Genomic DNA, 12,785 nt, shown 5'->3' with positions numbered 1-12,785 from the left:
GACAGAGAAACAGCCAGTGAGAAAGGGAACACAGCAGGGGGAGTGGGAGAGGAAGAAGCAGGCTCCCAGCAGAGGAGCCTGATGTGGGACTTGATCCCGGAACGCTGGGATCACGCCCTGAGCCGAAGGCAGACGCTTAATGACTGCACTACCCAGGCACCCCTATTTCTCCATCAACTCTGAATGACAGCCTTGCTGGATAAAGGATCCTTGGCTGCATGTTTTTCTCTGAAAGAACTTTAAAAATGCCCCCCCAACCCTTTCTCTCATTCCAGGTCTGTGTAGACAGGTCTGATGTAATTCTGATACCTTTGCCTTGGTACATGAGAAATTTCTTTGCCCTGGCTGCTTTCAATACTGTATCCTTGGATCTAATATTTGCGAATTGCACTATGACGTGACGTGGTGTAGGTTTGTCGTGGTTGAGCTTGGGAGAGGTCCTCTCTGCCTCTTGGACACGAATGTTTGTTTCCCTTGCTAGTTAGGGAAGTTTTCAGCTACAATTTGTTCAAATATCTCTTCTAGACCTCTGTTTTTCTCCACCCTCTCGAGGATGCTGATGATTCTGACATTGGACGTTTCATTGAGTCAGTAATCTCCCGTAACCTACATTCATGAGAATGGATTTTTTTCAGTCCAGATTCTATTTTAGCTTTCTCTTCTACTAACCCATCCTCCAATTCGCTGATACGTTCTTCTGCCTCATTCACCCTGGCCGTCAGAGCCTCTAGTTTTGACTGCATTTGGCTCATAGAATTTTTAATTTCTGCCAGATTCACTCTCATTTCCACCCTTAGAGATTCCATATTCTCATTAAAATTTTTGTTAATACTTTTTTCAAGTCTACACATCATCTTGACCATTGTTACTCTGAATTCCATATCTGATAATTTGGTTATATCCATATCCATTAGTTCTGTGGCAGAGGCCACAGACTCATTGTCTTTTCTCTGCTGGGGGGGGATTTCTCCTTCTCGTCATTCTGATGAGGAGAGGTTGCGGGGTTGTCCAGAGCCCAAATTATTGACCAGGACCCAGGCCATGCGCCCTTGTTTTATAGGGATCTTAGGGATGTGGGCTTCTTGATATTTCAGCCTGTCTTCTGGGGGAGGGGCCTGCCGCGCCGATACTCAGGCAGCCCCGTTTGGGTAGAGTCTCCGTGTCCCCTGCGAGGGGGGATGGGGATGGGCACACTGTGAGCCTGTATTTCCAGGCTTTTGTTCTCTGGCGGCTTTCCCTGGGGGTTTGCTGTGCCTCTTCTGAGAGTCAGAGCAGCAGTGGCCGAATCTCAGCCTCTGTCTCAGAACAGAGGGATTGCAGACCGTTCTCCACTGAGGTTCTGGCCACTTTAACTCTGTTTCTGTTGGTGCTGCTCAACCCTGCAGTGTCCCGGGATGTGCGCCCCACACCCAGCGTCCCAGCCCTCACTTCCAGGGCCGGCGCGTCTCTGTCCTTTGTGTTTCTAACGCTGCCAGCCGCCAGCCGCCCCCACGCGCTCCCGGAGCTCCCGGTCTCAGCCTGGTTCCAGTGAGCACACAGGAGCTCCGAGCTCCGTTTCAGTCTGGTCGCGTGTTCCCCGGCTCACGGTCTCAGTCCGCTCTCTCACGGGTGCGTCCGCGAGTCCGCCCGCTCCCCCGTGCAGCTGGCTACCGCTTCCCGGCGCCCGAACGCGGCGGCTCCCTCCCCCTTCCGTTTATCTTCCGATATCTGTGCGCGGTTTCACGGCTCCCTGCTTTGTACCTCAATACTCAGCGCTGGAGATGTTCATTTGTAGAGATCCAGATGCATCTTCCTGCGTCTCTGGCTGGTTCCGTGGTTGTTTAGGCTGGTCTGGTACCTATCCAGCTCGACTCAGGGGACCGGCTGAAAAAGGGGTCCCCTACTCCTCCGCCATCTTAACTCCCCTCCTGTAGGCCAAAATTCTCCATTTTTAACAAGCTCACAGGCAATGCCAGTAATGGTGGTCCAAAGATCACACTTTGAGCAGTAAGGGATGAAATTTCTCTCTCAGTGGATGGTTGTACTGATTGAGACACAGTGATTTTTAGTGCTAGAGGATCAGTGATGATCTTCAGCCCTGTCATCACCAATCTGCAAAGTTTCGGTTATCTTGCCAAGTGAGGGCGTTGGAGGATGAGGTGGCCACGTTTCTGACAGGTGGCATAAACACCTTACACACTCTGTTCTGCAGATCCCTGGTCCTTCCCAAGCCCTGAGGGGTTGTCCTGTTCTGTTCATGTTTTGCTCGCACCTTGCCGCTGTTCTTCAGGACCGTGGGTTTCAGCATTCTGCCTCAGGGGAACCCCTGGCCATATCAGAAGCTCCCCCTCTGATCCCCATGAGGTGTTCTCATGGTCTCAGCTGCAAATCATATGGGAAGGCTGCAATGTCCTTATGTTTGTGGGATTGTGATCATTGTCAACTCCTCCAACATAGAGTAAAAAACTAACACTAGAGGCACCTTTTTTGCCATTTTACTGTTTCATTAATGTTTGAAAAGGGCTTTCTGTGGGGATCCTAGGAAGATTTGTGTGGATTAATCTAGAATTCTAGATCACAGCCCCATCACTTGTCAGTGTGATGTCATGGACCTTTGGGATTTGCCAAGCAAGCTGTTTGAATCTGCAAATGACAGGACAGGAGATATTTTCCTAGGGTTGAAGGGTGACTTTTCAATCAGGCATGGATAACTGCAAATTCTCTAACACTTAGCCCAGTTCTCCTCATGAGGTCCAAAGGGAAGTTTTAAGCCATCTAGAATTTGTGTTATTACAGACTATAGCTAAGTCTTTTATCTAAGATTTTATTTTGTGGGCCACCCAGGTGGCTCAGATGGTTAAGTGTCTGCCCTTGGCTCAGGTCAAGATCCCAGGGTCCTGGGATCAAGCCCCATGTTGGGCTTCCTTGCTCAGGAGGGAGCCTGTTTCTTCCTCTCCCTCTGCCCCCTACCCCACTTGTGCTCTCTCTCACTTGCTTTCTCTCTCAAATAAATAAATAAAATCTTAGGGAAAAAAAGATTTTATTTCTCTCTCAATTGCTCCCACATTTTGAGAATGATTAGGATAGTGTTCATGGGAATTTTTACTTTGTTTCATAACTGGGCAAAAAATCTCATAACCCACATACAAATGGAATGAAGCAGTGGCCCATATTTCCCTTCTTTACTTTAAGATCAAATGTCTTGGATTGAGGTTTACAGCATATGGGTCCGAATCATGGTTTGTGTTTAAAAAATGAACCCAGTCTAACTTATGTTAAAAGAGGTTACTTATTTATTGGACATCCTAAGTGGCATCTTAAAGTTGAGCACAGGACTTTGTATTTCCCACGTGTTCCAACATGACTGCCCTGGAACCGAGGCAGAGCCTTGTTCACAGTGGCACATGTCAAAGGGGCAGATAAAGGGAAGGAGGAGGGGGTGCTGGGCGGCTCAGTTGGTTGAGCATCCGATTCTTGATTTCAGTGCAGGTCATGATCTCAGGGTTGTGAGATTGAGCCCCACATTGGGGTCTACATTGGGCATGACATGGAGTCTGCTTAAGATTCTCTCTCTCGGGGTGCCTGGGTGGCACAGCGGTTAAGCGTCTGCCTTCGGCTCAGGGCGTGGTCCCAGCGATCTGGGATCGAGCCCCACATCAGGCTCTTCTGCTATGAGCCTGCTTCTTCCTCTCCCACTCCCCCTGCTTGTGTTCCCTCTCTCGCTGGCTGTCTCTATCTCTGTCGAATAAATAAATAAAATCTTTTAAAAAAAAATATTCTCTCTCTCCCTCTCCCTCTGCCCCACCCGTGGCCCCTTGCTCTCTCTCTCTCTCAAAAAGAAAGAGGGCGCCTGGGTGGCGCGGTCGTTAAGCATCTGCCTTCGGCTCAGGGTGTGATCACGGCGTTCTGGGATCAAGCCCCACATCGGGCTCCTCTGCTGGGAGCCTGCTTCTTCCTCTCCCACTCCCCCTGCTTGTGTTCCCTCTCTCGCTGGCTGTCTCTCTGTCAAATAAATAAAATCTTAAGAAAGAAAGAAAGAAAGAAAGGAAGAAAGAAAGAAAGAAAGAAAGAGAGAGAGAGAGAGAGAGAAAAAAAAAAGAAAGAGGGAAAGAAAGAGAAAAAAGAAAAAAGTGGGGGAGGGGGAAGAATGAAAGAAGCAGAAATATAGCTTAAAGAGACTGGATAAATACCTCAAAAGGCTTCTAAAGAGTCATAATGATGATTGTAGAACAGTATGAGTGATATGGTCCAATTTTTGAAAAAGCTAACAAGTTACCTGTGAGCATGATCAGAAGGAAAGATGCCCACCAGACCATTAGCCATTAGTTGGCAATTAGTGGTGGTTGGTTTACCTATGCACATCTGTTTTGTTTCTTTTTTAAATCCAATTGTGTAGGGTATGTAATTCTTGTTAATCAGCACGTGCTCTGCTGAGGGAGGTCAGCTCAATAAAGATTCCCAGAGCAATACAGCTTTGTGGGGTCCTCAGCTGGGGCTGGGAGGGGAAAGGAGCTGACAAGAACAAGCAGGGGGTTTCTATGGAGCTTTCTTACGTCCCAGAAGGTGTGTCTTCAGCCAAACCACATGGCTGCTGCAGGGACAGAAGCAGGACAGCAGGGCGTCTAGGCTGGGGGAGCAGCTGCATAAAGAGAAGGGGGCAGGACAGCCCTCCCCACCAACACTGGCTCCAGATCTGCTCTCAGAGGCTCAGTTCCCCTAAACATCCAGCTCCTTCATGGCTTGGGGAAAGCCAAGGCAGGCCAGGCTGCCTCTGTGACTTGGCAGATGCTGTCATACAGAACAGGGTGGCCAACAGCCCGCCCCGGGCAAAGACCCAGTCCAAAGCTCTGCTTCCCTCTCTCATTTTCAGTACATCCCCATGCCCGTGCTGTATGGAGTCTTCCTCTACATGGGCGTGGCCTCCCTGAATGGCATCCAGGTAAGCTCTCCCCACCCCACAGAGCCCCGGAGTCAGCTCTCCACGTCTGCTGCCATATTACCAAAACCCCAAGTGCTTCCTTTCCCAGTTCAGCGGAAGAATAAGGGTGATAAAGATACTACCATATACTGTGTGCCAAGTAAAATCACTATGCCAGGCCCTTCACAGATGTTCTGTAATGAGATCTGTGTAATAGGTGCCGTGAAACCTAGTTTACAGACGAGGGAAAGGCTCATGATTCACAACACCGATGGGGCTGACTCCAGTGAGCCTTTCACTACATCTCTCTTCTTCTCTAAGGCAACTCCAGCAGAAGAAAATGTTTTCTTTTGTTTTGTTCTTTATTTAGCAGGATACACCAGATGTCTTGGATATCTTTGTGTTGCAATTAGTTGCATTTTCCTTGAATGGGGGCAGTGTCCATTTGTGGCCGGCTTCAGGCCTGTGCCCCACAGACAGGGCTCAGGCCTCCTCCCCTAAGGGCTCCCTGTGTGTCTTCCTAGACCTGCAGTCCCCCTCCGGTGCATTCTTAGTCCGGACAAGGGGCTACCTTCTATGAGACCCCACCGCACCACCCCTTCCCGCAGTCCCAAGCCCCCAGCAGGGCCCCCTCCCTCGCGGGGTCCCCACTGCCTGGCTGAGCTCGCGCCCTCCACCAGTTCTGGGAACGCTGCAAGCTCTTCCTGATGCCGGCCAAGCACCAGCCGGACCACGCCTTCCTGCGGCACGTGCCCCTGCGCCGGATCCACCTCTTCACGCTGGTGCAGATACTCTGCCTGGCGGTGCTCTGGATCCTCAAGTCCACGATGGCCGCCATTATCTTCCCGGTCATGGTAAGGTGGGCGCGGGCTCCCCATCCTGCTCGGCCAATTGGGCCTGGGCAGGCGTCCCCGGCGGGGAGATCCGCCGTCACAGATGGCCCGCCTCTCTCAGGGTCACAGAGGCAAGCACAGAACAAGATTCGGGTCATGAGACCAGGCCAGATAGAGAGGGGGGTATTGGGGGACAGTGCAGGAGCCTGTGGGCTAATGCTTCGGGAAAGCGTACAGGGCTGGACTGGGGGCCAAAGTGAGGACAGAGAGGCAGGATTTGAAATATGCCCACCTGGGATTCTCAACCCTGGGTGACCATTGGAATCACTTGGGAGCTTTTCAAACTTGTTCCCGGGCCTCACCCCAGATCAGTTAAATCAGTATCTGTCCATGACACCGAGGCATTGGTGCCTGTAGTAAGTCTGCAAGTGAGCATAAATGTGCAGTCAAGGTTGGGAACCACCACTCCAGGGAAAGGGAATGGGTCCCCTCCAACAGGGCCCTCATGGGGTTTAGCGGTAACAAGAGGAAAGGAAAGGAAATTATGGGCACGATTAGCATGTGTGGAGTGCTGTTTCATTTAGTCCACAGCAGCCTTGAAGTACTACTACCCCATTTTACAGGTGAGAAAACTGAGGCTCCGAGAGCATGTGTGAGTGACCCAAACCGCACAACCGAAAGGACCTGAGCCAAGATCCATACCCTCCCCCTATTGATTTTTTAAAAATTTACATGCAGTAAAATTCACTCTGTGGTTCTATGAGTTTTAACAAATGCACAGGTTGGGGCACCCGGGTGGCACAGCGGTTAAGCGTCTGCCTTCAGCTCAGGGTGTGATCCTGGCGTTATGGGATCGAGCCCCACATCAGGCTCTTCCGCTATGAGCCTGCTTCTTCCTCTCCCACTCCCCCTGCTTGTGTTCCCTCTCTCGCTGGCTGTCTCTCTCTGTCGAATAAATAAATAAAATCTTTAAAAAACACACACACACAAAAAAACAAATGCACAGGTTAGTGGTTCCACAGCCACAGTCATGATACAGAACAGTTCCGTCACGCCTAAAATTCCCTCAAGCCATTTCTTTTCTTTTTTGAGAGAAAGTGAGTGAGCACATATGTGCAACAGCAGGAGCAAGGGGGAGGGGGCAGAGGGAGACTCTTAAGCAGGCTCCATGCCTCTCACAGAGCCCGACAGGGGGCTCGATCTCACAACCCTGGGCTGATATCAAGAGTGGGACACTTAACTGACTGAGCCCCCCAGGAGCCCCCCACTCATGCCATTTCTATACAGACAGTGCTTCTTCCCACCCCTGCCCCTAGCAACCACTAATTTGTTTTCAGAGCCAGGATTTTTATTTTTTTTTTATTTTTTATTTTTTATTTTTTAAAGATTTTATTTATTTATGTGACAGAGAGACAGCCAGCGAGAGAGGGAACACAGCAGGGGGAGTGGGAGAGGAAGAAGCAGGCTCATAGCGGAAGAGCCTGATGTGGGACTCGATCCCGGATCGCCAGGATCACGCCCTGAGCCGAAGGCAGATGCTTTAACGACTGCGCTACCCAGGCGCCCCAGAGCCAGGATTTTTAAAACCCAGGTCTGTCCAGCTCTCAACCTCTACTTGCTCCCAAGAAGCAGGTCAGTGAGGAACCAGAGTTAAATCCTGGCTGGTTTTCTCCCTGACTTCACTTAGTGGCTGGTTCTTGGGAGTGAAGGGGCAATATTTATAACTAGTTACCCTGGGCCCATTGAGTTTGTTAAAAGGCCAGTATTTAATCCTTCCCCAAAGCACACATTTTTCCCCCCTTAATTTGTGTATGCTGAACAGAACCAAACTTTCTAGAGTTTACTGTAAAAATTCCTGATATCCCAGTACACTTTATTCAGTGTACTTTATACTTGTTAACAGAGAGATTGGCAGCTCTCAGAAATAGGGACAGAGGGACAGTGGGTCTCAGAGCATGGTCTCTGATGCTGAAGTATCAGCATCTCCTAGGAAACTTATTAGAGATGCAGATTCTCGGGCCCCACGCCAGACCTGCTGACGCAGAACCTCTGGGGGTAGCCCCCAGCAGTGTATGTGTTAACAGCCCTCCAGGTGTTTTGATGGAAGCTCAAGTTTGAGGATCACAGATTTAAAGAATAACTGTAGTTCTGTGGCCCTTGGTCTCTGCCTGGCTCCCCCACCTCAGCTATCACAGGCTCTGTCCCCTGGCTCATTGGTAGGCTTTGCCACTCAACTGAGGAAAGGCCAGATGAGAGGAACCAAGCTGGGCAGGTGGTAAATGATGCTTTGTCAGAGCTCTTGAGATGGCTCCAAAGATACCAGAGAAAGTTCCTAAACATAGCTGAGGGAGAAAAAACTGTCTGAGTTTGGATCCTTGAGCCCATGGTTTTCTCTGAACTCTCCCCACAGATCCTGGGCCTCATCATTGTTCGAAGGCTTCTGGACCTCATCTTCTCCCAGCACGATCTGGCCTGGATTGACAACATCCTTCCAGAGAAGGAGAAGAAGGAGACAGATAAGAAGAAGAAGAGAAGGAAAGGGACCCATGAAGACAGTGATGAGGAGGTGGGGAGAATGTGAGGCCAGGGCTGAGGGAAGAGACCAAGTCAGGTGGCCAGCTGTGATCACCTCCACTTCTGCCCAGGTCAGGTGGCCAGCTGTGATCACCTGGGCCTAGTCTGGGATGAGCTGAGGCTTCTGCCTGTGTTGGTGTGGGGTGCTGAGAGTTTGTCTGCTTATGGGAGTATCCTCAGCGTGGGCCATAGTGAATGAGCCCCCCGCCCCCAACCCAAGGAAAGGCTGGTTGCCACACCCATTCTTTCCCATTTCTGTGAGCTCCTGGGGCCGTTATCAACAGCAGGGCAGGTCCTTGATGGAACAGGGCAGAAGACTCAGCTCCATCATGGGGGAGGTTATGAGGACCGACCTCCAAAGAATGGAGTAGGTCTCAGGGGAAGAGTCTGATGGGCACCAATTAGTAGACTGGACTCCTGGACAGGTGGAAGGACTGGGAACAAGGTTTGCCTGCCCCTGGGGTATTAGGGAAGAAGGTGGGGAGAGAGGCATGTCCTCACTGGAAGGAGGGTGGCTACATTCCCCAGATGCTGGGGACCACCTGGTTGCCCCATCTACTCTTCTCTCATGCTTCCTCCCCATCCCACCCCCAAAACAGGGAGTCAACAGACAGGAAGCCAGTCCAGACTTAGAGTTCACAAAATGTGAAGCAGAAAGATTGTCTAGTTCAAGTACTCATTACAGATGATGAAACGGTCCTCCAAAAGGGAAGTGGTTCACCCAAGATGGACATATGGCTAAATGTCTAAAAGGGAATTAAGAAAACCATTCCTGATTTTTCATTTTATTATTATTTTAAAGATTTTATTCATTTGAGAGAGAGCATGAGTGGGGGGAGGGGCAGAGGGAAAAGCAGGCTTCCGGCTGAGCAGGGAGCCAGATGCAGGCCTAGATCCCAGGACCCTGAGATCATGACCTGAGCTGAAGGCAGACACTTCACTGACTGAGCCACCCAGGCGCCCCCTGTTCCTGACTTTGAATGTGATCATTTCTAATATGCTAAGCTGTCCATGCCATCTAGCCACATGCCTGGCTCCCGTTCTCCCAGGCCTGACCTGAACCCACATCCCTGTATCCACCTGAACCATCCTAGTGGTTTTGCCTTTTGCAGATCAAAGCTGTTCATTTGCTGGCTGATTGGTGGCAATCAAATCATCTTCTGATGGTAGTGATAGATCCAAACTCCCCTGTCCTTAATTGCTTTCCTCTTCCAGGTAGGAAGAGGCCCATCATTCATTCACATGTTTTTCATTGACAATTTAGATGGTTTGCAAAGACAGGACTTGAGAACAAAGAAACTGAGAATCTAAGTGCCTTTTAAAGACAAATGCTTACTCTTTCATTGATTCATTCAATAAATATTTGTGTGGCTACCACGTGCCAGGAACTATTTCAGGGTTGGGGAAAAGCATGATATATTCAGTGGAAAAATGGGATTCAATTTGCACAAATTCATTTTACACGTCTTTACAGCAACAGCAGCTATAGTGTGAGATTCACTCCTGAGAGATTGGTTACTGTGACAGTTGAAACTGTTCTGATCAGTAATGTTCCTGGAAGAGTTCTGTCCTGTTTAGGACAGCAGGCTAACTGTGATTGCCCCTCAGTGAGCCCCAGAGGATTTGCGGCACCCTGTTTAGACTGGATGTAGAGAGGATTGGTGGTTGGCACATTGTGGATGCATGTATTTTCCAACTTGGCAAGAGAGTCAAAGCTGTTGAATTGGTGGTGTTTATCAGCTTTTCCCACTGTTTCTCTCCAGCCCCAGTTCCCTCCTCCCTCAGTTATAAAGATTCCCATGGAAAGTGTCCAATCAGATTCCCAAAATGGTATCCACTGCATTGCCAGTAAGTAAAACACATGGTGTCTCTCCCTTCCTACTTACTACTAATTCTCCACCTCTTCCTCCAAGGAACTTCCATCTTTAACTCAGGGGGACCTAATGGTCTTAGATGCTAGAGGACTCCTGTGGTAGGCAGAGTTCAGTGAGAACTGGGCCACAAGGATTCAGACTTCAACCAGTGGAATCCCCAAATCAAATCCTGCAGATGCCAGATCAAGCTTCACTTCCATTTAGGCAAAGCCCCTCATTCTTTCCTTTCCCCTGGTACCTCCTGATGCCGGTGGCACCATCTGGCCCTCTCTTGCATTGTGTCAGACCACATCGATCCAAACATGACCTGCTGAGCCTCCCATGCTTTCCAGTGGTTGTTGAAAATGATTGAGGGTTCAAATCCAAGCTGAGCTGTCCCCTTTAGAGAAACAGGCAGCAAAGCATTTGGATCATAAATTGGAAGGTCCTAGTGGTTGGGCTGTGATTCTGGATGACTAACTGCTGAAAGGGAGGCTGCCTGGGAGGGATTGGGCATTGCTTACAAAGATCCTGGGGGATTCGGTGGCTGCCTTTACCCCCTCCCAGCTTCAGCTCCCTACCGGAGGGCGGTCTTGTCATCAAGACCATAGCCTATCCTTGGAGTAATCAGAAAGATCCCGCTTGAGTCCTCATCTCGGTGGTCTTAATGCAGAGCTTGCCACTTTGCTAAAAGACCCAGATTAGGCTCCTGCCAGGGCCCTTGAGGGGCTTCCCACCACATCTCCGTCATTAGTACCTCTTTTTTAGTTGCTAACTCTCTTTCCCATTTGTATACTTCCATCACCCTTTCTCACTCTTCCCTGGCCCTGGCCCTGCCCCACACCCACCTATGCTGGCTGACAGCCCTCTGGGGAAGGAGTAACTGAGCCAGAAGCAATCTGTGAGGCCCCTGATTTCCTCTTCCGTAGTGTTGGCTGTTGGGTTTAGAGAAAGGTCTTCTCCAGCATCCTCCTCAAACCTGCTCCACAACTGACGTTGTCATTTTCCTGCCAGGAAAAAGATCTTCCAGTTGGAGTTACTCATTCTGATTCTTCCTTCAGTGACTCAGAACTCGACCGAAGGTAATGGCCGTGGGCTAGACTCCTTGGGTATTAGATAAGAGACTAAGCAGTGGCCAGGAGGGTGGAGGGACTAGGATTTCCCAGGTTAGCCAGTGTCTCAGTAAAACGCCTTTGCCGGTCCACCTTGGGAGACAGAGGGGGTCAGACCTGATTATTGGTGTCAAGTAACAAATCTGTCCTCTTACTGACATAACATGATTACAATACACGAAGGTATTCTACTTTAGAAAAGGAAATTACAAAATACTATGTAAAACTGAAAACACTGGGGGGAAAACAATATAGAGAAAAACCACATATGACTGAAGTATACATTATTGAATGCCAGGATAACTGAGCTCAAAGATCAACACTAGGTACTCCAGTACTTTGTGGAATAAAGTACTAGCATGGTTAATTAGGAAAGGTCAGAAGCCTAACTAAACATCAAAGATTAAGTGGAGCGTGCGACTCTTGATCTCGGAATAGTGAGTTCAGGCCCCAGGTCGGGCATAGAGATTACTTTAAAAAAAAAAAAATGGAGAGAATAGTCAAGAAAGGATTCCAGGCCTAGTTTCCAGGGGCCCCTGTGCCAACTGTGATACCTTAGTGTTGTTAATGAGAAGCCATGAAAAAAGTGGACAACTTGATGACTGAAAACAAGGAGGGCTCAAAAATAGAAGAGAAAGTCAGCCTCAGCTCTTACTGGAGAAGATGGTAGGGCGCCCCTACGTGGTGCCCTAAACGGGATGGGAATCACTGTACTACATCACACACGAGCAAAGGCACAGGCTAGCCCAAGGCTACAGGCAGAATAACCTCCGGGCTTAGATGCAGTCATCCACGAGATTTTAGAAAACATGAATGAGATCGTCTAAGAAGTCAAAGTTGTTAGCACATTGCCAGGATGAGACGGGACGTCGTAACAAGCCCCCGTACAGCAGACCCAAGGGCACTCTAGCCTAGGAGTGTCACACGTCCAAATTACATCGCCGCCTGCCTTCTCATCCTACCTCCCCAGTCAGGGTTCCTACGCCGTTACACGAATGCCACTGATTTTATATATGAGGGTGTTGGGAGAAAAGCAGTCTATCCTGATTTATTTTCATTTTTAAGTAGCCTACACCAAATCGAACCTCTAATTGCTCCAATTTCAGTCCATGGAGAGAAAATATGGACCAGGATGGGGCATTTCCACATACAAACATGGTACAGCTGCACTGGTGTTTCACCAGCTCTGTGTAAGTAGGTGGAAGGAGACCACTGAACAGGTCCGTTTCAGTGAAGGAAAAGGCTCAGCAACATGATCTAGTTTAACAAAGGTTAAGCATCCGAGATTCCCCAGGCATGATGCTTAATCCCTGGGGGTCTAGAAAGACAGGCCTTCGAACAAAGACTTACGGCTCCGCGAGCCGAGAACAATGGAGCACACATAAGAGAAAGGACAGTGTCTGAGGGGGGGATCGGCCTTATCTTGAGAGTCCAAGAACGATACATGGGAGTCTGCCAGGTGCGCAGAATAAAGAAGAAAAGAGACAAAAGAAGGGCATTTCAGGCAGTGGGAACA

General features: G+C 49.4%; 1 protein-coding gene across 2 annotated transcripts in view; it reads left to right on the top strand.

The window, feature by feature from the left end:
- SLC4A5 (solute carrier family 4 member 5) overlaps positions 1-12,785 on the top strand; it is a 128,288-nt gene that overhangs the window by 113,154 nt on the left and 2,349 nt on the right. The window contains exons 23-27 of one of the 2 annotated variants that reach the window (XM_057308948.1): positions 4,850-4,918; positions 5,578-5,751; positions 8,141-8,296; positions 10,068-10,152; positions 11,172-11,239. In XM_057308948.1, the coding sequence (XP_057164931.1) occupies positions 4,850-4,918; positions 5,578-5,751; positions 8,141-8,296; positions 10,068-10,152; positions 11,172-11,206 (519 nt within the window). In that variant the 3' untranslated portion in view covers positions 11,207-11,239. The remainder of the gene's footprint in view (positions 1-4,849; positions 4,919-5,577; positions 5,752-8,140; positions 8,297-10,067; positions 10,153-11,171; positions 11,240-12,785) is intronic. The other variant, XM_057308947.1, reaches the window with a different exon arrangement.

Source organism: Ursus arctos, unplaced genomic scaffold (genome assembly GCF_023065955.2).
Source record: "Ursus arctos isolate Adak ecotype North America unplaced genomic scaffold, UrsArc2.0 scaffold_8, whole genome shotgun sequence".
Classification (NCBI taxonomy): Eukaryota; Metazoa; Chordata; class Mammalia; order Carnivora; family Ursidae; genus Ursus; species Ursus arctos.
Note: the sequence above shows the minus strand (reverse complement) of the source record. Positions and strands in the feature narration are given on the sequence as shown.